General features: G+C 37.8%; 1 protein-coding gene and 1 pseudogene across 8 annotated transcripts in view; both read left to right on the forward strand.

Annotated features, from left to right (window-relative positions):
- Positions 1 to 342: 342 nt before the first annotated feature.
- Positions 343 to 4,335, forward strand: LOC123827407 (annotated as a pseudogene).
- Positions 4,336 to 6,027: 1,692 nt separating this feature from the next.
- LOC123826727 (ABI family member 3 binding protein) overlaps positions 6,028 to 22,405 on the forward strand; it is a 243,861-nt gene continuing 227,483 nt past the window's right edge. For all 8 annotated transcript variants that reach the window (XM_045850740.1, XM_045850741.1, XM_045850747.1 and 5 more), the window contains exon 1: positions 6,028 to 6,192. In XM_045850740.1, the coding sequence (XP_045706696.1) occupies positions 6,114 to 6,192 (79 nt within the window). In that variant the 5' untranslated portion in view covers positions 6,028 to 6,113. The remainder of the gene's footprint in view (positions 6,193 to 22,405) is intronic.

The raw sequence follows: 22,405 nt of genomic DNA on the forward strand, positions 1-22,405 counted from the left end.
TAGCATCTTCTAGAAAACCCCAGCATATATTTCCATATTATTAATTGTAGGTATAAAACCTTTTGAAATCTCTTAGCAATAGGAGATTAAATATGAGAGACTAAGAAATGATAGCTGATAGGTAAAGTGATTGCACAGAATTTATGCCCAAGCTTTGAAAGATTTATGAGTTTCCATTTGAAATAATGGAATTAACATGGAGTAATTAAAAAGTCAAATGTGCAATGGCTTAAAAATATGCACTTACTTAGAGTAGTGTTCTGGATTCCTCCTACTTTTTACCTAGTTTCCCAAAGCAAAAATACATAAAGAAATAATGCTGCTTCTTTTTCCTTTGGCATGATGGTAGAGTACAACTTGACTACTCATGTCACATACTTTTTGGATGGGCACCTAGTCTTTCTGTTGCTTGAGTTTCTCTCTGTAAAGGAAATATATAATGAAAATAATTTTTACAAGGAAAAAATGGATCTTCTTAGTGATGCCAACATGGTAGACTTTGCTGTGGGTGTGTAGAAAAATCTTTATTCTGGTAGTATTCCTCATGCTTCAAAAGAAAAAAGAACCACAGTTGTTGTACAACTGAAACAGCTTCAGGCATAAACAGAAACAAATACCTGTGAAGGTGTTTGAAGATCCAGAAACTACCAGGAAAATTCAGTCAACCAGGGATGTTCAGATGCTGTTTGACTACCTGGCAGACCAGCATGGTTTTAGGCAGGAATATTTAGATACACTCTACCAGTATGCAAAATTCCAACATGAATGTAAGAATGAATCTGGAGTGGCAGAATACCTTTACTCCTTTAGAGAGTTGATTCCAGCAACAGATAGAAATGCTTTGGTTCACTCTGGGGAAACTGGTCTCTGAAATCTTAATGCAGAATTGTGGTGCAGCCATGGAAGACCTTATGCCTGGAAAAGAGACCGTAGATAATAAATCTGTGAGTTCTCCACTGGAGTCTCTTCAGCAGCAAACATAGCTTATTCTCTGGTCTCCGTTTGTTTTCTTCAGCCATCCCAAAGGGTGTGATAATATTATTGATCTCTTCCTTTATCAGCCACAGTATCTTAAGGCAATTCAGATGATGTGTCCACATATTCATCACTATTTGACTACAGTAGTCATAACAAACAAAGGTATTCAAAACTGCCGGCAGATGCTGAAAGATCTAGTCAAAGTTATTCAACAGAAGTCTTATATAAAGACCCAATTACAGAGTTTGTCGAATGTTTATATGTTAACTTTGACTTTGATGGGCTCAGAAAAAGCTGAGGGAATGTGAATCTGTGCTTGTGAATGACTGCTTGGAAGCTTGACTTGAGGATTTTATTGAAAATGCTTATCTCTTCCTACTTGAGGTTTTTTGTTGCATTCACCAGTGTATCAGCACTAACGTGTTGGCAGATAAACCGAACATGACTCCAGATGAAGCTGAGAGGTGGATTAGAAATGAGAGACTAGGTGCCAAGATTGATTCTAAATGAGGTCATTGCGGTTATCGGTAACAATGCAGTTTCACTCTATCAGCCTTTCATTTGGCAGCCAGATGGTGGCCATGAGTGTTGAGAAGACACTTAATTACAATAGTAGGTTAGAAGCTCCTAACTGGGCAACTCAAGATTCTGGCTGCTACCAAAGGATTGTAAAGAAAAGACAAACAAAAACCTATAAAATAAAAATGAAATAATAAAACCATTATATAAAGGGTGAGATACATTTTAGAAACAACACATTGAGTATAAATTTTGGAGAATTTGAATAAATTGGCTGTGTTTCATTAAAAAATAGAAACAATGCTATATAATCATTGTACCAAAATTCCACCAGTCTCTACTGTGGTGTAAAAAGGAAAAGCAGAGAACAGGTTCACAGACTCCCACTGCACACACGTGATGCGTATTTGACACCGCTCCTGTGTGTGGAGTCTGTTTATTCCTCACCCTTTTCCAGAAAGGAAAAAATAAAAGCAACTTACAAAAACCATATAAATTAGGACCCCAAGTAAAGTAAGCAAGAAATTAGGGTGGGGATGGAAAATAAAGCCAGCAATGATGCCAACACATGCACAGCACAAAGAACTATACACTTAGTTTGGGTGGGGGACACGTTTGGCTCTGGTTTTCTAGCAGTCATTACAGAATGAGAAAACTGGTGATGATGTCACAAAATAAATACAGTTGCTCAGAAAAAATTACAAACTTTTTTCACATAAAGAACAGTTAAAGTTTTCTTCCAGAGTTTTTATAAAGAGGATTCTATATGATTTAATAAGCAATGCCTAGCAACACTCTTCCCATGCCCAAATAGAGGTTCTTGGCTGATTGTTATAGTGGCCTTGAATGCAGGTGATGGCATTATATCAAGGATTATCTAATAAAATATTTTGGAATGAGCTAATCTTACTGTCAAGCTCTATGAAAGGTTGAGATTTTACTGTACATGCAAGCTCACATGCATGGTACATGGTTGCTGGCAGGAGACACAACACTCCCAGGTCAAAGACAAAGGACTGTTTATTTACTCATAGCAATAGTGGTAGCCTCAGTATCAGTACTCGTGCCAATTATAGGAGCCCCCATTCCCTAGGGCAGCCCAAAGGAGGTACAGGTGACACTTATACATGCCACAGGTTGCATTAGGGGAAAGCAGCCCTGAGCTTAGGGACTTTGAGTCTTTGATAATAAGAGGTGAGCATGTATTCCCTTTGCTCCAGAGGGAAACTTTATTATTTGGCACACTAAACAAACTTCTATCTTCCAAGGCTGTTTTATATATAAACATTCTTGAAAAGATAGTCTGGAGCACAGGGAACCAATGCTTCTTCTCATTAGATGTACAGAAATGTGAGGGACACTTGGAGAGTTGTCTCCCAACAACTGTATAATCCAGTCATACTCTAGCTTTCTCTGGCTGGATTCAGAGCTAACCCTTAGACTCTCTGGAGGAACCGATGACTTGTGCTTCACTGGATACTTACTCTCATACTCACTGCATTCTCATCATATGCACCGGGTACTGCGATAGATAAAAACAGCCACACATGGTTCCTGCCTTCACAGAATAAAGAATACAGACATATTTTATGTGTTTTTTTCCAGCAGTTCTTCCTAGATGTTCTCTCAATGAGATTTTTAAAATAGAATTTTTTAAATACTGCAGTTAAGTCTCTTTTTATTTTTCAATTTATTAAAACACAATATTTCAGAATAAGATTATTGTTCTTTAACCATGTCATACCACATTTAATTCTCAAAAAGACCCTTTGAAATAAATGACTTTTTCATCTCAGCATTTCAGATAGGAAAAGTAAAAGGCATTATATCTTCTTTAAAGTCACAATACCTATCACAGCAGTTTTAGGTTCACAGCAAAACCAAGCAGAAGATAGAGGTTTCTCATATAACTACTCCCTGACCCCACACTTGCAGAGATGGACCATACACCCTCTGCCCTTCCCATTACCAACATCCCTACCAGAGTGGTACAATTGATGAGCCTAAATTGACACATTGTTATCATCCAGGGTCTATATTTTTACATACAGTTCACTCTCAGTGCTGTGCATTCTATGAATGTGAATAAATGGTAAAACAGGGTTTTCAACAGATATTGGTTAACTCTATAATCTCACAAGCAATGGGGCTTTACATTTCTATATTTCTAGATAAATGCAGACACTAGTGGCATTTGAACCAGAGTTTAGTACTGGCATTCGAGGCATCCTGCTGTGACAACTGACAGGCCTCACAGAGCCTCTCCAGTGCACCCAAAGTCAGATGGAAATTCTTCCCTGAAGATGGCCTTCAGGCCTCTAATGATTATAAGACCACAGCTCTGAAGTTTTCTTCCATGTGGCATAGCACTTAGAGTCCTTCTGAGGTATTTGTCCACCTCCTGTTTGGGCTGGGACTCTGACATGACAGGAAGCGTTTTGTTCCCTGAGAAGGTGAAATGTCTCCTCTGACGCGGTCTGTTTCTTTCCGATGTGCCTCCTCCCTGGTCTAAGGAGAGCTCCAAGCTTTTCAATGTCTTCACTGTCTGAAGGTAATAAACCATCTTTTTCTGGCAAAATAACTGGAGATTAGCCTTTATTTAATTAGCTCCCAGACAGTTTCAAGCTGCAAATAATGATTGCTAATGTAGCCTGCAGGCCAAGCAGAGACTGATCCCTTAATTCCATTACCTAACCCTGGGACCAGCCCCTCACACTGTTTTGAAGAACCAGCCTTCTTTTCACTATTTCTGCTGGGTTATTTTTCCCCCCTCAGAAACCTGTCATTTCTCCTAACACAGTGGCCTCACTGGTTCAACTTAATGGCGATGGCATATAGGAGCAGATCCACAGTGCCAGCTGGATGAATGTCCGAACTCAGGTTTGAGAGAGCTGCCTAGTCAAGTAAAAAAATTAGAGATGAAAAAGACCCATTAAATAACCCAATCCCCTCAGCAGCCAGTGCCAGAGCATTCCTACGGTGAAAGCTTACACTGGGCCAGTTCTGAATGACATTAACAATGTGCCTTCTCACGCTTTATTTGGAAGATGGGGCTGTCTTTTCAATTTTTCTTTGGTAAGTCTTTCGACTGGAATTTCATTTGACCAGAGTTACTCCATTTCCCTCAGCTACAGCAACCCCAGGAATAGGCTGTTTTCAGAGTCGATATAAATGTAGAGACAACAGTTAAAGCACTTTATTAGCCCAGCCATTCCAGCAATACCTGTGTCCCAGCTCATATGACGTCGGGGACAACGAACACACACGAACGTTGGCGGTGGAAGTGCCTGCATTAGAATCGCAGTTCTGTTTAATTGGGGGATTTATTATTGTTGTTTTCAGTGACTGTTATTTGTTAAATGCTTCCTGTGGGCCAAGTACAATAATCAGTACTATCCAAAAATTCTGCTAGCAAATGTATAAAATTGGTACTCTTATCTCTACTTTAGAACGTAAGGTTTAGTGATTAAGAGTGCAAGCTCTGGGTTAAATTGCCTGATTGATATGCTGGCTCTATTGCTTACTAGCACTGTGACCTTGTGCCTGTCTCGTAACCTCTCCATATCCAGTAATTTTTACCTGTAAAGTAGAGGTGATGACAATGAAAGATTTGTAAGTTAATAGCCTTGTAGGTTATTTTGAGGAATAAATGTGTTAATACATGTGAACTGGTCAGATCAGTGTCTGGCATGCAGCAAGCAGTTAACTGTAAGCAATGAACTATGGGTGAAGAAATTTGTTCAAAGGCATATAGCATATACATTTAAACTCTGGTCAGTTCTATTCCAAAGCCCATCCAAATGATCAACCATTAGAGTACCCTGGCTTTGTCAGGACAGTTAACCTGTCTAAGCTTCAGTTTTTCTCACCAGTAAAGTGGGGATAACACCATATCTCCTACACAGCCACTGCACAGCATAATGTAGGCAAAAATACTATTATAGAACATGGCCCAGAGCTGCAGATAATCCATAACAGTGAATTTACTCTATCTCTACATCTATATGGATAGAATATCTGTATTATACATCTCTGTGTGTGTATGTAATATATGTAAAATAAATAGCTATATAGCCAACTATTTACTCTTAAGTGTTTCTCATAATAGTGGAACTTTAGAAGGGTTCAAAGTATATTTTTTATTAATTTACTCCCATTTAAAAGAAGAATTGGATTAGTGTACTAGATAATTAAAAACAGTTTTCTTCCTAATAAGGTTTTATTTTATATTTTCAACATTCCAATGGTTTTAAGTAGGTCTTTTCTGGATTTTTTTAGAATAGCTCAAACAATGTTTCAAAATTACCTAAATACTTTTTCTTTCACAAATATAGATGGACCATAAGTTTGATTTTTATATCACAGAGAAAGACACAGACAGTTATAATCTAGCAGGAAATATTATGATATGTTTTCGCTGTTGTGCTTTTTTTTTTTTTTTGGTATGTGTGTGAGAAAGGGTGTGATGTCATTCTGTCTCCACCCCCTGTGAGTAAGCCCACGGCAGAGCTCAGTGCAGCGGCCCGCCTGTCACAGGGAGACAGTCCACTTAAATGCAGCTCCAGAGCTGCGGACACCCACCAGCATCAGTCCCCGTGTGAGGTGGCAAATGCAACATGCTCTCCAGCTTGGGGTGTCTACTTCTCTGTGGAAGTATTGCACTAGCCCTGGGAAATGCACAGAAATTGCCAAAAGGCAAGTAGCTCTGATGTTTTGTGTTTTAAAAAATAATTTTTGAGATGCTTGTTTTTAATTGTTGATGTTAAATGTGGTCTGCTTTACCAGATGGGGGTAATAGAGTTATATGGTGGAGAGTCAAAGTTCAGATGTGTGAAGGAGTTAAATTTTACTTTTCCCCACTGTGATGTGCTTTTTATTTGGATCTCTTTATTGCAAAAATGAAAATCAACTTATTAGGTTGAGCAGATGTTTCACAGAAGCTTGAATGGTATAGTTTCAAACTACAGTATTTGTATATTGAATCAAATTGTATAGATGGGTATTGCAGTCTGTTAAAAAGAGTTGTTTGGTGTTTTTATCCCCCTTCCCAGAGACTAAACCAGTACTATCTCAAGGTTTTAAAGAAGCTAATTCTGAATCCTTGACTCTTTGGTGTAAAGTTTACACCTACTGTTAGCTCAGGCAACGCAGGATTCTAGGAATGGTGTGTAGGGTCATGTGCTACCTCACAGAGACGCTTTGCTCCAGCAGAGTTTGACGGGGGTTTGATCGGCTGGGCAGGACACTCCCCCCTTTCCTGGCTAAAGTGATCTCATTTTAGTGTTGGTATTTTGTTTACAAATGTCATCAGAATAAAATTAGAAATTTGAAATTTAGACCCTTAAAGCAATCTTTTAGGCTCATCGGCACCGAAACAAGAGCTTTTCTCTCTTCTGTCTTTGAATATAAAAGTTACATGTGCTTTTTTGCTCCTTTGCAAAGACACTTTTCTAAGCCAACTCCAGGTCTGAGAAGGCTTTTTATGGCTGCAAACTGCTGTAGTCAGCAGGATTATGAAAAACAGGCTGAAACTTCCCATACAGCGATCATGGAAAATATTGGAGCTAGTGCAGAGCAACAGGCTTGTCAGAACCCTGGTGTGTATACAGTCAGAGAGAAAGATTGTTAGTGTCAGAATATCCAAAGACCCTTCCTAGGTCCTCCCTGTGTTTAGTTTACTCCAAGATCATCTCGTCCCAAGTGAAAATTGTCTCCTGAGTGTGTTACGAGAAAGTCGAATCTAGAATTGTGATGGCTGAAGGGTTTGGCTAATTGATATTTTACATGATCATGTAAAAAGAAACAAAAAAGGCAAAGTAAACCTTCTCAACTCTTATTGGATAATTATGCAAAGAAAAATAAAAACAAGTACACACTATTAGATTTTTATTTTCTATCAAGAAGTTTGTTCTTTAATCATAGTAGAAGTGTTTCAATAAATCATTCTGAACCATAAGCATTCAGAATTAATTGTTCCTGGTACTGAAATATTTAATAAGGACACACAATTTGAGAGGAACCTGGGAGTTTCCTCAGGCTCAATTTCTTACCTTGGTTTATTTTGCCTTGTACTCACCATGCAGGGATGACAGCCACAGTTTTCTTACTGCAGATTTCTATAAATTCCAAGCGATTTAATTATCATGTTCCAATCACTGGATACAAATCTCTTGACCCAATTTTCCTTTCTTTGTTACGGTTTAAAAAAAAAGTTGTCAAAACAGCCATGAAAACTTTGGTTAGTCCGTTACACTTTAATCTGAAATATTTTTATTCAGGCTTCTTTTGCAATTTTTGAAAATATCCATCATTTTGGTAATATAGAATAAATGGAAGTTTCCTTGTCTGTAATGCTGTATTTTTTCTTTACTATGAAAGCTACTGAGGAACTATCTTTTAGCTAAAGTTGCCTTTCTCAAATTTATCTCAGAAGTAGGTATACTGTCCTCATGGGGGATCGGCGCCAGCATCTGCTCTCCTCCAGTAACTTGGGAAGCGCTCATGCTTTGTCTGCTTCTGGAGAGTCCCAACAAACCTGGGGATTTTACAGGTTCTGAAAACTTTAGTTAAGAAACCTGTCCAATTTTTTAAACTTATTGTTTCCCAAACTCATTTGCCTAAGACTGCTTTTCTAGTGGAATAGCTATGATATCTTGCCAGGGGTATTCCTTCCACAGCACACCTTTGGAGAAATGCTGAAGCAAAGAAGAAAAAAAGAGGAGAACACTTTCTCTCCTTCCTTTCTACTTTAGAATCAGTGAAATACCATTTGTGTTTTAACAAAAGGATAGAATTTTGTAGCTGGAAGGGACACTAATGATCACCTAGTGTGGTGGTTCCCAGACCTTTGGGTTTATGAACCAGTAAAAATACACATGTATTTTTAATATCAGGACCTTCTTATGGAGGGGACACTTGAATTTTGCCATCCAAGTTTGTCAAAGGGGAAAGTTCCCATTGTTCATAAAAACAAGCCACTTTAACAGATTTATAAAATAAATAAATTTATGAAAATATATACTGTTCTTATTTTTCTCATTTCACTGCAGACTTAATGAACTTCATCACAGGCTAACGTTTGTATCTACTGACCTAGCGTAACCATGTATTTTACAAATAAAGGCACCCAATGGCAGGGATGGTTAGTAACTTTCCACACTGATGGCAGAACTGGATCCTGGGCTTCTGACTTGAAATTGTGTTCTATTTGAGATATATTACATAATGTATAGATATTTAATCTATATTTGGTTATAAGAAAAAGAAATACTTTTTAATAAGAAATCACTTGTTGTATGTCTTATGCCTGTTTGCATATCTAGCTACATACTTATAGAAAGTAAATTAGAAGAGTCTTGCTGCTTTTTAAAAGCTTAAAGTTAGAGGCTATTATTAACAGACTTCTCTCCACTTCTCTCCACAATGACTATGTTCTCTGGTAAATCATTTACCTTTGCTAAATCTCAGTTTTCTCATCTGTAAATTGGGAATAATGTTAATAATCTCATAGCATTTTAGAATTAAATGAGATAAGAAATGGAAAGCTTTTAGTAAAGAGTCGTATATAACAAGTACTCATTCAATAAATATTTATTAGGTCACAAGAAAGTGGGTTAATATTGAAAAATATGCATACAAATAATATGTGCTCTTGTGTCCAAACTGTCAGATAATCTCTCAGCAGATAGAAAATGTGGTAACAAGTTCTTGGCAGAAAGCTAGAGCAAGGGAATAAATATTGCTCTACAATGAGAGAAGGCCTGACCACTGTCAACACAGTGTTTGATTGTCTAGTTCAAACACTGCTCTTCTCTATGGAAATCTGCACCTTTGCCTTAAGATCACCTTTTCCCTGGGGACTGGTAGGGCCTCATGGAGACTCCTGGAGAGATCATATTGAAGTTGTTGTTCAGGAGAGAAATAAACTATAACATACAGGCCTTCGAGAAGAATTAACAATTGTTTCACACCTTTGCAAGTCCCTGTGCTCCCACTACCTATCAGAATCTATATTCTTGGCACCATAGAACTTTTTTCCTCCTGGAGTACAGGCTAAAATAAAAATCACAGAGAACACTATATAGTGACGGGAGCCAAAGAAAACTTATGAGACATGAGGGGCTCAACACACCTCTTTGCAGAAAATCCTGTGTAATCAGCCAGAAGGCAAAGGCTACTATTTCTAGCCGACTCTCAGTTCTCCTGAGGCACATGGGAGGAGAGCCACAGAGGCACATCCAAGATACAAGTGTAATCAGATGGGCCAACGACGTGAGGCTCTTGGGAGTGACTCTTGGCATGTGCCAGAAGACAGAGGCATCTGGCTCTTTGCCTCATGTTCTTACCTGACAAGGTAGAAAGAAGTCTCTGACTCTCCAAGGATAAAACACACAGGGGTAGATGATAATAACAATAACTCTCATAGCTATTAATAACTGTTATTATCATAGATCACATTCTTTGAGCTCATGTTGGTTGTGGTAATTTAGGGCTAAATATTTTTAATGTGGAAAATCTAACTAAATTCTCAAAGCTTTCCTATGAAACAGCTATTTTGTTATTTTCATTTTATAGAGCACAAAATTGTGTGCCTCAGAGTGTTGAAGTGATTTGCCCAGAGTCATAAAGCCAGCAAGTGGGAAAAGACCATACCTTTAATTTCTGTGTAGTATCACTTCCCTGCTCTATGTAAATATGTGTTAATTCATTCAAGTAACAAATTATAGTCTGTGTACATGCAGAGCAACTGAGCCTGGGAACACACAAATTGGCACCTCTCTGCAGGTAGCTGGTCAGTTAGTGGAAGACACAGGGATGTATGGGCATAATAAATGAGATCACCATCTGATTTGGGAGAAGTATAAACAGCTTTGAGAACAAGCAGAAGAACCCAATCTTGACAGAAGGATCAAGAATTATAAGACAATATGGCACCCAAGTAAAGGCCTAGAAGATAAATCCAAGTTTTGGGGCAAAGGATGGTGGCTAAGAGGTGAGCAGCCTTCCCAACATGGATAAGTGTAGGGCCAGACCCAGGCAGCCCCCAGGGGCCGGAGCTCAGTAGGTGTTAAAGTACTCAGAGGGGAAGCCAGGACGCAGTTGTCCACATGGGCTGCAACTTTGGCTTCCTTGTCTTGATCTACCTTGACTCCCCAAGAGTCAAGAAGCCCATCTTTGGAGAGAAGGGCTCCTACTTCTTGCTTTGTAAACTTTTCCAGCCACTCAACTGGGGTATGGCTCTCACTTGCCACAGAGACCTCTCAACCTCATTTTGACAAACCAACAATGTGTTACTCAAGGGCCTAGTTCCTTTCTTTAAAGGGTGACTGATACTTGGGAGGGCAGAGAGGATTTTTTTCATCTTAAGGCAGGGAGATTGTGGGTGAGGAGGGATCATTTGATGAGGAGTACAAGCCTAGGAGGAAGGGTTCTGCTATTACTTAAGTAATATGTATTTATGTATTGGTGGGACTGCATTCAACAGTACACTGAAAAAAAATTGTTCTACTCCTAAAAAAAAAAAGAAAAGAAAAAAACAGGCAAAATAGCAAGTTTGAAGCTAAAGAGAATTACTTTAGTATCTTTTAGAGTTCTAAAGTTTCTTGGCAGTTTTATTGATGTGTTTCTCTATTCAAGCACTATTTATTGAGCATCTACTAGGTAACACTGAAATTTACCCCTGTGATAAAAAACCTTGTATTAGGAATGTAAAAATTGATCAAGTATAATTTGTTTTGGTACTAAAACAATCATGTTTAGAACCCCAGGTTTGAAAACAAGGCTTCCCTAGCCATGTAGCTCAGATGGTCAGAGTGTCGTCCAATAAACTGAGGTTGTGGGTTCAACGTCTGGTCAGAGCACCCAAAGACAAACAAGCAACCAAAGAACGCATAAATAAGTGGAACAATGAATTGATGTTTTTCTCTTTCTCTTTCCCCCCAGCCTTTGTGTCTCTAAAATCACTAAAAATAATTAAAAATAAGGTTTCCCTCTGTTAATCTTACATATACTAGTTTACTATATTAATGAAATGACAGTTAAAATGGTTTTGTAGGTTACTGTCAGTTGACAGAAGGTGTGTCTAAGGCAAAAACATAAGATGTGTGATGAAGGGAGGGCCATTCAGGGGATGTGACCAACCATTCTATCTGGGTCACCATCCTCAAAAATACTTCCCTTTTTCCTGTCCCCTGCTTGTCATTTCTAAAAGTAGGTATAAAAGAAGGAATGTGGAAAGCAAGTATATAAACTTAACAAAAGTGATCTAGAACAACTATAAAATTAAAAAATAGATAAGAATCTAATGTGAGAGATTACTAAATAGTCAAGTACAAAATGTAAAAATAAGTAGTATCAACTAAAGAAGGAACATGCTAAAAATAGAAAAACAATGCTTGAAATATGTATATCCTATTAAAATAATGTTTAAAGAATATGTTAAACCCTGACCAGTGTGGCTCAGTGGGTTGGGCATTGTCCTGGAAAGTGAAAGGTCACTGGTTTGCTTCCCAGCCAGGGCACATGCCTGGGCTGTGTGGGCCATGTACCTGGTTGTGGGCATATGAGAAGCAACCAATCGATGTTTCTTTAGCACATTGATGTTTCTCTCCCTCTTTCCTTACCTTCCTCTCTCTCTAAAAATAAATAAATAAAGTCTTTAAAAAAAGAATACAATAATTAGCCGCACTGTTATGTATCAGGCATGGTGTTTAATGCTAGGTGTTTATATAAATGATCTCATTTTATTCTTATGCCAATGAAATATATATTATTATGCCCATTTCAGAGGAAGAAGTAAGCCTAAGGAGTTATCTATTGCTGCATAAAAAATTACCACAACTTTAGCAGCTTAAAACAGCCCATTTATTATTTCACAGTCTCTAAGAATGAAGAATCCAAGTCTGGCTTAGCTGGGCCCTCTCCTTCAAGGCTCTCACAAGGCTGTAGCAAAGGTGGCCAGGACTGGGGTCTCACCTGAAGGCTTGATGGGGAAAGGACCTACTTACAAGTCTTATGGTTGTTGGTAGCACTCAGTTCCTTGATGGTTGTTGGTTTGTGGGCCTCATTTCTGCACCAGCCATTGACCAGAGATTACCTAAATTCTTTGCCACATTATGGTCACTTGCTTTATCAAAGTATACAAGCCCTGATGAGTCTGCAGGCAAGATGAAAATTATAATTTTAAATAGTTTAATCATAAGGTGACAGGACAAGTCCTTAGCCACATTCTATGAGGCAAAAAAGCAGAATTTATTTATAAAAAGTTGTGTATCTATTCTTACATGTTTAAACTTCAGTCACCTTCAAAATACTCTCCATTTGATGCATTACACCTATCAAGAGGTTTTTTCCACTGCTCAAAATACTTCTTGAACTCATCAATTTTCATGCCTTTTAGTGTTTTTGCTGTTTTTTGTTTCACCTCTTTTACATCAGCAAAACATTTCCCTTAGAGGACTTTTTTCATCGGGGAAACAAACAAACAAAAAAGGCACTTGGAGCAAGATTGGTTGAATGGGGGGGGCACGTGACCCCCAGGGATCATGCCATTTTTGGTCAAAAACTGCCATACTCAGTGCAGTGTTAGCACGTGTACTCATAAATCACCCATCATGAAATGGGCAAATGCATTGTTTTCCAAAAAAATTCACTGAAGCTGAACACAGCCTCTCACAAACACAGCAGCTGATACACTGTTACAGATGGGTTCCTGGAACACCCAGCAGGGGAAACCTGTACTACAAGGCACCCATGATCCAGAAAATAATCCCATTTTTTTGAGGTCCCCACTCATATTTGTTATAAGCAACTCACAGGTCCTATCATACAAGGACGTGAATGCAGCAGGAGGCGATTATTAGGGCTTATCTTAGAGTCCACCCACAATAAAAACAGTTAATAGCTGCTTGAAGTCACATGACTACAAAGTGAAATAGTAGAACTATGAATACAGAACATCTAATTCCAGAGAATATATTTGTTGGAACATTAATACCCCATTCACTTCTCAGAGAAATCAGCCTTTAGTGACAGATGCTCAGCAGGCAAACTGCCAATTTGTCTCCCTCCATGGTTGGAGTCTATTCTAGGAACTCCCTGAAAGTTGAGATAAATATCTTAAGAGTGCAAAGACTCAAGGTAAAAAGCACTCTATGTGGACCTTATTTTCTGTATGCAAGTATCTAGTCAAAGAATTGAGAGCCCAGAAATAAACCCACATGTATGTAGGAAAATTTCAACAAAGGGGCCAGAAACAGTGCAATGGTACTGGGAAAACTGAAAGGCCACATGCAAAAGAATGAAATTAGACAACTTTTTGTCCCCATATACAAAAATTAACTCAAAATGAATAAAAAATCTAAATGTAAGACTTGAAACAATAAATTACATAGAAGAAAATATAGGTACTAAACTTATGCACCTTGGTCTTAGAGAAGATTTTATGAATTTGACCCTGAAGACAAGGGAAGTAAAAGCAGAAATTGATGAATGGGGCTATATCAAACTAAAATGTTTCTGCACAGGAAAAAAAACTTCCAACAAAACAAAAAGGCAACCACTCAAATGGGAGATGATATTTGCAAACAACAGCTCTGACAAGGATTTAATATTTAAAATATATCAAGAACTCATACAATTCAACACCAAATAAACAATCCACTTAAAAAATGGGCACAGGACATGAACAGACACTTTTCCCCAGAAGACATACAAATGGCTAATAGTTATATGAAAAGATGTTCAACTCCACTAGCTATTAGGGAAATGCAAATCAAAACTACAATGCAACACCACCTCCCACCTGTTAGAATGGCTAATATCAACAAGACAGGTAATGAAAAGTGGTGGAGAGGTTGTGGAGAAATAGGAACTCTCACTCACTGCTGGTGGGGACATAAACTGGTAAGTAACTGTAGAAAACAGGAGGCTCCTCAAAAAATTAAGAATAGAGTTACTATATAACCCAGCAACCTGTCTTCTGTATATCTACCTGAAAAATTTGAAAACATTCATTTATTCTCAAAGATCTATGCATGCCTACGTTCACTGTAGCATTAATAACCAAACTGTCCTTTGATAGATTAGATAAAGATGTGACACATATATACAATGGAATACTTCTCAGCCATAAGAAAAGATGAAGTATGGCCATTTGTGATAACATAGATAGATCTTGAGAATATCATGCTAAGTGAAATAAGTCAGGTAGAAAAAGTTAACCACATGATTTTACTTATATGTGGGACATAAACTGAAAACAACAAATGAACAAGACAAACAAACAAAAACTTATAGACACAGACAGTAGCATGGTGTTTACCAGAGGGAAAGGGGGTGGGGGTGTAGTAGGGGTAAAGGAGGTCAAATAGATGGTGACAGCAGAAGATTTGACTTTGGGTGTTGGGCACACAATGCAATATACAGATCATGTATCATAGAAATGTACACTGAAACCCATATAATCTTATTAACCAGTGTTACCCCAATACATTTAATTAAAAAAGAATCCAGTCAATGCCTAGATTTCTGTGCCGATTTCTTCTGTAGTACCTCAAGTGTGGAGAGATATCCCATGTAGAGAGATATGCAAAATAAATTCCCTCCGAATAGAAACTCTGTCTTTTATTGTAAGAATCAGATACCACCATCTCTCAAATAAAAACAAAATGAAGACAAAGTGCAAATATTATTTAACAAAAGTTACAAATATGAAGCAATTAATACTTGTGAAGTTGGTGGTATAGTTCCCATAAGAATGTGTTCTGAAACATGTGTGAGTGGCTTTTCCAGTAGGCAGAGGAGTTGCTGTAAGGTCAAATTAAAGTTATGTTTGGAGAGTATACTTCCATCAGTGGGAGTGATGGAGACAACTGGGTAAGTTAAAGGAGCTTCTTTCAGATCCTTTTTGGTGTTAATGAAACAATTCTTCCATAGACTCTAGTAATCAAAACACAAAAATTAGGTTATACACAGAATATATTTTTAACGTGACATCCAGAAGCTTGTAGAATTAATACTAGAATACCCTGGGGGAGAGGGGTTCCTGTAGCCCATGGTCTCTTGTGTTGAGGTGTTCCCAAAAGTCTAAGAGGTGAGTAGTGAGAAGGGTCGGAAACTTTAAGTTCTCAGGCTACTTTGTGAAAGTTCTGCAGACAACTAGACTGAATTAGGACTTAATCCACTGCTCTACTCTTAGCCTGGATTCCCCACCAAGCACCTCCACAGTGAGACTTTTAGAGTATATGGTAGGTTTCTCTGACCTAACAAAATCCTGACTTGTATTCCCAGTGATTTTGATAGAAATGTGAGAGCTCTGAAGCTAGTGTGAGGCTTCTAGGTCGTCCTGGTATAGCTAGCACACACTATAAAGTCAACTACAGTTCCTCCTTGTGAAAGTCTGAAAAGGAGGTAGAAGGTGTGTCACCTTTATAGAATGTTCGTTATCCAGTCTTGAGCTATATATTTAAAGCCCATACATAAGAAAACCAGACTGAATCCAATCCAAGCACCTTCTGATCAAATTAGAAATCAGTGTTAGAGAAAACTGAGGCCCAGTTCAAGCCTCACCTGCAATGCAGCAATTCAGTGTTTCCTTTAAAAACAAGTTTAGCTCTGAGTGCAAATACCATGACATCTATCCCAAGAGTTGTAACCCTCACTGCACATTAGAATAACTGAAACCTTCAAAAATAACAGTACTTACTGTTCTGCTTCCCTACTCAGTTGTGATTTCCTTGGTCCGAGGAGGGAGAGTTTTAAAGTCCTCAGGTGATTCTACTGTGGCCTGAGTTGGGACCACTGATCAACTGTTTTTGAAAATTTGCATGCGTAAGTGATCGATAAATCTTTCTGGATGAGTGCAGGGTAAAATTTAGAAGTTGCAAGTAAATTATTTTGTTATTTAAGTTTTAATATTAATTTAAAAGTGATTTTTATTTTTTTACTGCTTTGTTCCAGGACTTAAAAGCATTATTTGAAAAACTTTTGAGATTTTCTTCTGAAGCTATATGAAACATAGAAATATTTATAATTGAGGTTAACATTTGGTTTTGGTATTATAAGTGCTAATCTCTACTTTTATAAAATCTCAGAAGCCAGATCTGAGAAGCTATAGTAGATTGTGTTTTTCAGGACTGAACTTAAATCTGTTCATTTTGTTGTTCAATTAACATTTTAAAAATATTATCATATTAGGATTATAAAGATAAGCGAGACATTGCCTATCTTCAAAGAGTTGAAACTAGCTGTATTTAAAACTACTTGGCCACACAAAAGTCATTTTCTTTTAGATAAAACTTGGTGTCTTAATTCTTCAATCAAAATTTGCAGGAGTTCAGTTATTCCATATATATATGATATACATAAGTGAAAAAAATGAACTCAAGCAATATGTTAAAAAAAGCAAAGCACCCCATGATCTCAGATAATGCAAAATACAGGAGCTAAGAAAATGTTTAGTGAATTTCCCAATTTAGAGGGTCAAGATTATTTAAAATGCCTTTGGAAATGGTTCCTTTAGCCGAGCATGTTACTACAATATATACATACATCCCAGCTCATCTTCTTTCTGTTTCATGTTAAGGAAAATTTGTGAGAATGTAACATGGTTTATAATCTGAAACTTATTCTGCTGTGTCTCCAATATAGTGAAAGGTCTTTCCTCTCTCAGTGGAAAAGGAACCCTGCTAGGAAATAGCTTGGGGGTGCTTTGCTTTCCACAAATTGCTGAAGTGGTGTTCCCAATTTCCTTTCCCCTTAAAAGCCTCCTTTGATTTTTCCATTCTGTTAGCGAATATGAAAAATTTCTGGTTTTCCAAGGGCCCTGCTGAGAGTCCACTGTGCATGTGTGTGTGGGTGTGCAAGACCAAACAACAGGCTTTCCTTCTCTGAGAGCAGCAGAATCTGTCATTGAAGGAGAGGTTTGGGGTGGCTGCCAAGGTCACTCTGGCAGAGGACTCTGGAATTCAGTGCTGTTACAGACATGCTGGCAGAAGATGCAGGACAGAACTCCTTCTCCTTTCACTTTCCCAAATGAAGTTAAAGCTATCCTAGTCAGTAAGTTTAGGACAAGGTATCAGATAATCTGAAGAATACCCCCTCCTGACTTATCCTCTTCAAATACCTGACTAATCCTGTTGTCACGGGATGATTCCCTTATAATTCACATTTTTACTACAATTAGAAGATGTTCTACCATTGAGGTTTACTCTGATCTGTTATTTCATTGTAAATTGGGAAGGTAAATATTGGAAAATAGCAATGGGATAATGGGTAAAGCACAGGAATAAATGTAAGCCTAGGCACGTGCCATGATGTCCCTCAACCTCAGATTTTCTTCCTTGAAAAAAAGGGGGAATAATAAAAACAACAGTTCTTTTTTTAGCCTCCACTAATAAATATTAATATCAGGATGATTTCAGTGGACTTTTTGGTAGTAACTTTATTAACCTAAGTAAAAGTAAAAGAAGATGTGTGGAGGGATGAGAAACATTTTTCTTTAACTTTTTTTCAATTAATTGACATTCAATATTACATTAGTTTTAGGCACTCAGGATAATGCTTAGACATTTATATAACTTATGGAGTGATCCTGACACATTTTGAAAACTCTTTACCTGCTAATGCAGCTAGAGGATCTCCTAGACAGTCTAGTCTGCACACTTCCTGAAAAGACACTAAGCCAGAAGAGCGTTGTTGCTGGATGTTCATGCCCACTTGTCTGGGCCTGTGTAGTGTCAGCCTCGCAGTGACACAGAGACTGAGGAAAGGAGCCATGGAACTATGTGTTTCTTAAACACAGTCTTGCTATCAGCATTCTGCTCCTATTGCCAGTCCTACTCTCCCCACAGGGTTTTGGAAGGTCCTGCTCAGAGCATACTGACCTTTCATTGTGAAAGCTTTGGGAGCACAGGTTGTGGTTTTCGCTCATTTTTTTTCTTCACATATCCTTGGGATGCATTTCTGTGTACTTGACTTCCGCCCAGATGCTGCTGCAGTCTGTCTGGCTGATTCCCAGGCCCTGGGTTGGTTTGATCAGGTGACTGACTGATCAGTCATTTGAGGAGATTCTTTTTCCTGCCCTCACTCTTTTTATTCCAAACCCCCCTTTCCTTCAGCCTCCTTCTCTCTTTCTCTTTCCCTCCTTCTTGCCTCCTTTCCTCTTTCTCCCTTCCCTTAACACCATCAGGATCCTCTGAACTTTCTCCTGGCTCCTGCCCCAGCCTCTGCTGCTGGCCACTTTGGCTCTCATCCTTGCCTCACAGCTGACTCTTCATTTGTTTGGTTACAGCAGAAATCTTCCCTTTGGAAGACAATGCACACTTTATTTTTATTATTTTTTTCAAAGCAGGAGTGGGTGTTTCTATGTCATGCTAAATGTTCCACTTGATTGAAAATATAATTTTTTCACCCATTTATCTTGGCCTCAGCACACTTGCAAAAAGCACAAGTTTACATTCATCTGATGGGCTCTGTGCATATTGGATTAGCAAACCATAAAGCTATATATTAACACTATAGTGCATTCTTAAATGATTTTAAATATGGCATATATACACATGTGTATATATATACACACATGTATACACAAACACATACATACATACATACATACAGGGTTTGGCAGAAGTAAGGTCCACTTGAGTATGGTTGGTAGTGTAATAATTGGTAATATTACCCATGGTCAGTATGGATGTAATAATTTATAGTTTTAATTTGAACATTTTACCTAAAATGTCATATGGCGTGCTTGAATGTGATATTGTTATGTTACAGAATTACATGCTTCTAGTTTTGTCCCTGTATAATTAGGTTTCCAGATCCAGGTATATTATGTGTGTCATTCTGCATTGTGCTGGTTCTCCTTGTATACAAATAAAAAAACAAATAAATATAAAACAGATAAAAGTCCTATAAATGGATTAAATTTGGTGTGATGCACCATTGATTTTTGATTGATCAATATGCTGGTATTACTGTGATTTAGGGTTTTGCTTTTATGTAGAATAATCTAGTTGCAAAACTCTTTATAAAGTCTTTCACTGGAGAAAGTAATTATTTTTATTATCCTGTTTGGAAAACAGTAATTAACATTTTAAATATTGATATTATAACTAAATCACAAGAATGATTAATAAAAAATATCCTTGAGGGAGTTCCAGCCAAGAGAGAGGTGTAGATAGAAACACTTCACTTCCTCGCACAACCTAAAGAAGGATAACAACCATTTTAAGCATAGTAAACAACCAGAACTTCCAGAAAATCAAACTGCATGGAACTCTGACAACCAAGGAGTTAAATAAATATTCACCCAGGCCAGTAGGAGGGGCAGAGATGGGCAGCCGGGCAGAGAAGACCCCCACCAAGGCAGCAGATTATGCGGGTGAGGTGGGGCTAGCTGACTGACCAGGAAACTAAAGACTCAAAATCTCTAGCTGTAAAATTCTGTGGGGTTTGCAAAGGCAGGAGAAACTCCCTGTATCACAGGAGAGTTCATTAGAAAGTGGGGCTAGAGCAGAGCTAGCAGTGATATTGTTCCCTCTCAGACCCCTCCTCCACAGACAGATCCACAATGTAGCAGAGAGGGTTGCCCCACCCCGGTGAATACCTAAAGCTCCGCCTTTTACAACATAACAGGTGCACCTAGACAAAGAAATATGGTGCAAATGAAAGAACAGATAAAAACTCTAGAAGAAGAGCTAAGCAGCAAGGAGATACACAACCTATCAGATGCAGAGTTCAAAACATTGGTAATCAAGATGTTCACAGAACTGATTGAGCTTGGTTGGAAAATGAAAGAGCAAATGAAGGATACCCAAAGTGAAATAAAGCAAAATATTCAGGGAACCAGCAGTGACAGGAAGGAAACCAGGACTTAAATCAACAATTTGAAACAAAAGGAAAAAATAAACATCCAACCAGAACAGAATAAAGATACAAGAATTCAAAAAAAGGAGGAGAGGCTTAGGAACCTCTGGGACAACTTTAAGTGCTCCAACATCCAAATCATGGGAGTCCTAGAAGAAGAGGAAGAGCAAGAAGTTGAAAACTTATTTGAACAAATAATGAAGGAAAACTTCCCCAATCTGGTGAAGTAAATAGACTTCCAGGAAGTCCAGGAGGCCCAGAGAGTCCCAAAGAAATTGGACCCAAGGACAACAAGGCACCTCATAATTCAGTTATCCAAGATTAAAGATAATGAGAGAATCTTAAAAGCATCAAGAAGAAGAGTCACCTACAAAGAAGTTCCCATAAGACTATCAGCTGACTTCTCAAAAGAAACCTTACAGGCAAGAAGGGGCTGGAAAGAAGTATTTGAAGTTATGAAAGGCAAGGACCTACATCCAAGATTGCTCTATTCAGCAAAGCTGTCATTTAGACTGGAAGAGCAGATCAAGTGCTTCCCATATAAGGTCAAGTTAAAGGAGTTCATTATCCAAGCCCTTATTATATGAAATATTAAAGGGAGTTATCTAAGAAATTGAAGAAGATAAAAAATGATGAACAGTAAAATGACAACATACTCACAACAATCAACAACTGAACCTAAAAAACAAAAACTAAGCAAACAATTAGAACAGGAACAAAATCACAGAAATGGAGATCACATGGAGGGTTATCAGTGGGGAATGGGGTGGAAAAAGGTACAAGGAATTAGAAGTGTAACTGGAGGGCATAAAATAGATGGGGGAGGTTAAGAAGAGTATAGGTAATAGAGAAGCCCAAGAACTTATATGTACAACCCATGGACATGGACTGAGTGGGGGGGATGTTGAAGGGGAAGTGCAGGGTAGAGGGGAGATAAAGGGGAGAAAAAATGGGACAACTGTAATAGCATAATCAATAAAATATACTTAAATAAAGAAATCAAAACTAAAATTGTGCTAGACTATGTGCTCCACAAATTCTAAGACCTGGATCTTATCTAGTTATGCTTAGATACAGATGCCAGATTTTCTTACCATGCTGGCTCCAGTTGGTGTTAAAACTAGCCTATGTCTTTTTAATTTGTCCTTGTACATCTAATTCTGCTGTTTTAATACTTTTTACTTATGTACATATTCCTAAACTACTGTGAGACCTACTTGTTGTATTTTATTTATTTTTCTAGAAATTGTTTTCATTCTTTCTGTTTAATAATTTTAGTATCAGAGGTAATGAATTTTCCACCAATAATAGCTTTGATTGTATCCCAAAAGACAACATTTAAAACTTCTGAATATAAAAGTAGCACATTATTTGTGTAAATAAAAAATAAACATTCAGTAATGTGTGACTTAAAAAAAGTATCCTTGAATCACTTAGTCATGGAGCCCTGGTCAGGTGGCTCAGCTGGTTGGAGCATCATCCTGTACACCAAAAGGTTGCAGGTTCAATTACAGGTCAGGGCACATACCTAGGTCTTGGGTTCGATCCCGAGTTGGGGTACATATGGGAGGCAACCAATTCATGTTTCTCTCTCACATCAATGTTTCTCTCTCTCTCTCTCAAATCAATATAACGTATCCCCAGGCGAAGATTAAAACAATAGTTATGAAGATGTAAAGTACAGCACAGGGAATGTAGTTAGTAGTATTATAATAAGTATGTATGTTGTCAGATGGGTACTAGATTTATTGTGGTGATCCCTTTGTAAGGTATACGAATATCTGATCACTATGCTTTATACCTGAAACTATGTCAACTATAATTTAAAAGAAATTTTTAATAAAAGATATTTTTAAGAGTGACAATACTTCATACTGTAGGTCAGTCAATTTTCAACATATCAGTACTTTTTCAAATACTTTCAGGAGTCTTTATTAGCTGTTCAAAAAACATCATTTAGTCTTATAATCTCCTAAAATTGTCCACGGAATTGCATTGTATAACATTTATTCTTAATCAGCCATTTAATACAAGCATCTGT

Source organism: Phyllostomus hastatus, unplaced genomic scaffold (assembly GCF_019186645.2).
Source record: "Phyllostomus hastatus isolate PE091 unplaced genomic scaffold, TTU_PhHast_1.1 phas_contig_86, whole genome shotgun sequence".
Lineage (NCBI taxonomy): Eukaryota > Metazoa > Chordata > Mammalia > Chiroptera > Phyllostomidae > Phyllostomus > Phyllostomus hastatus.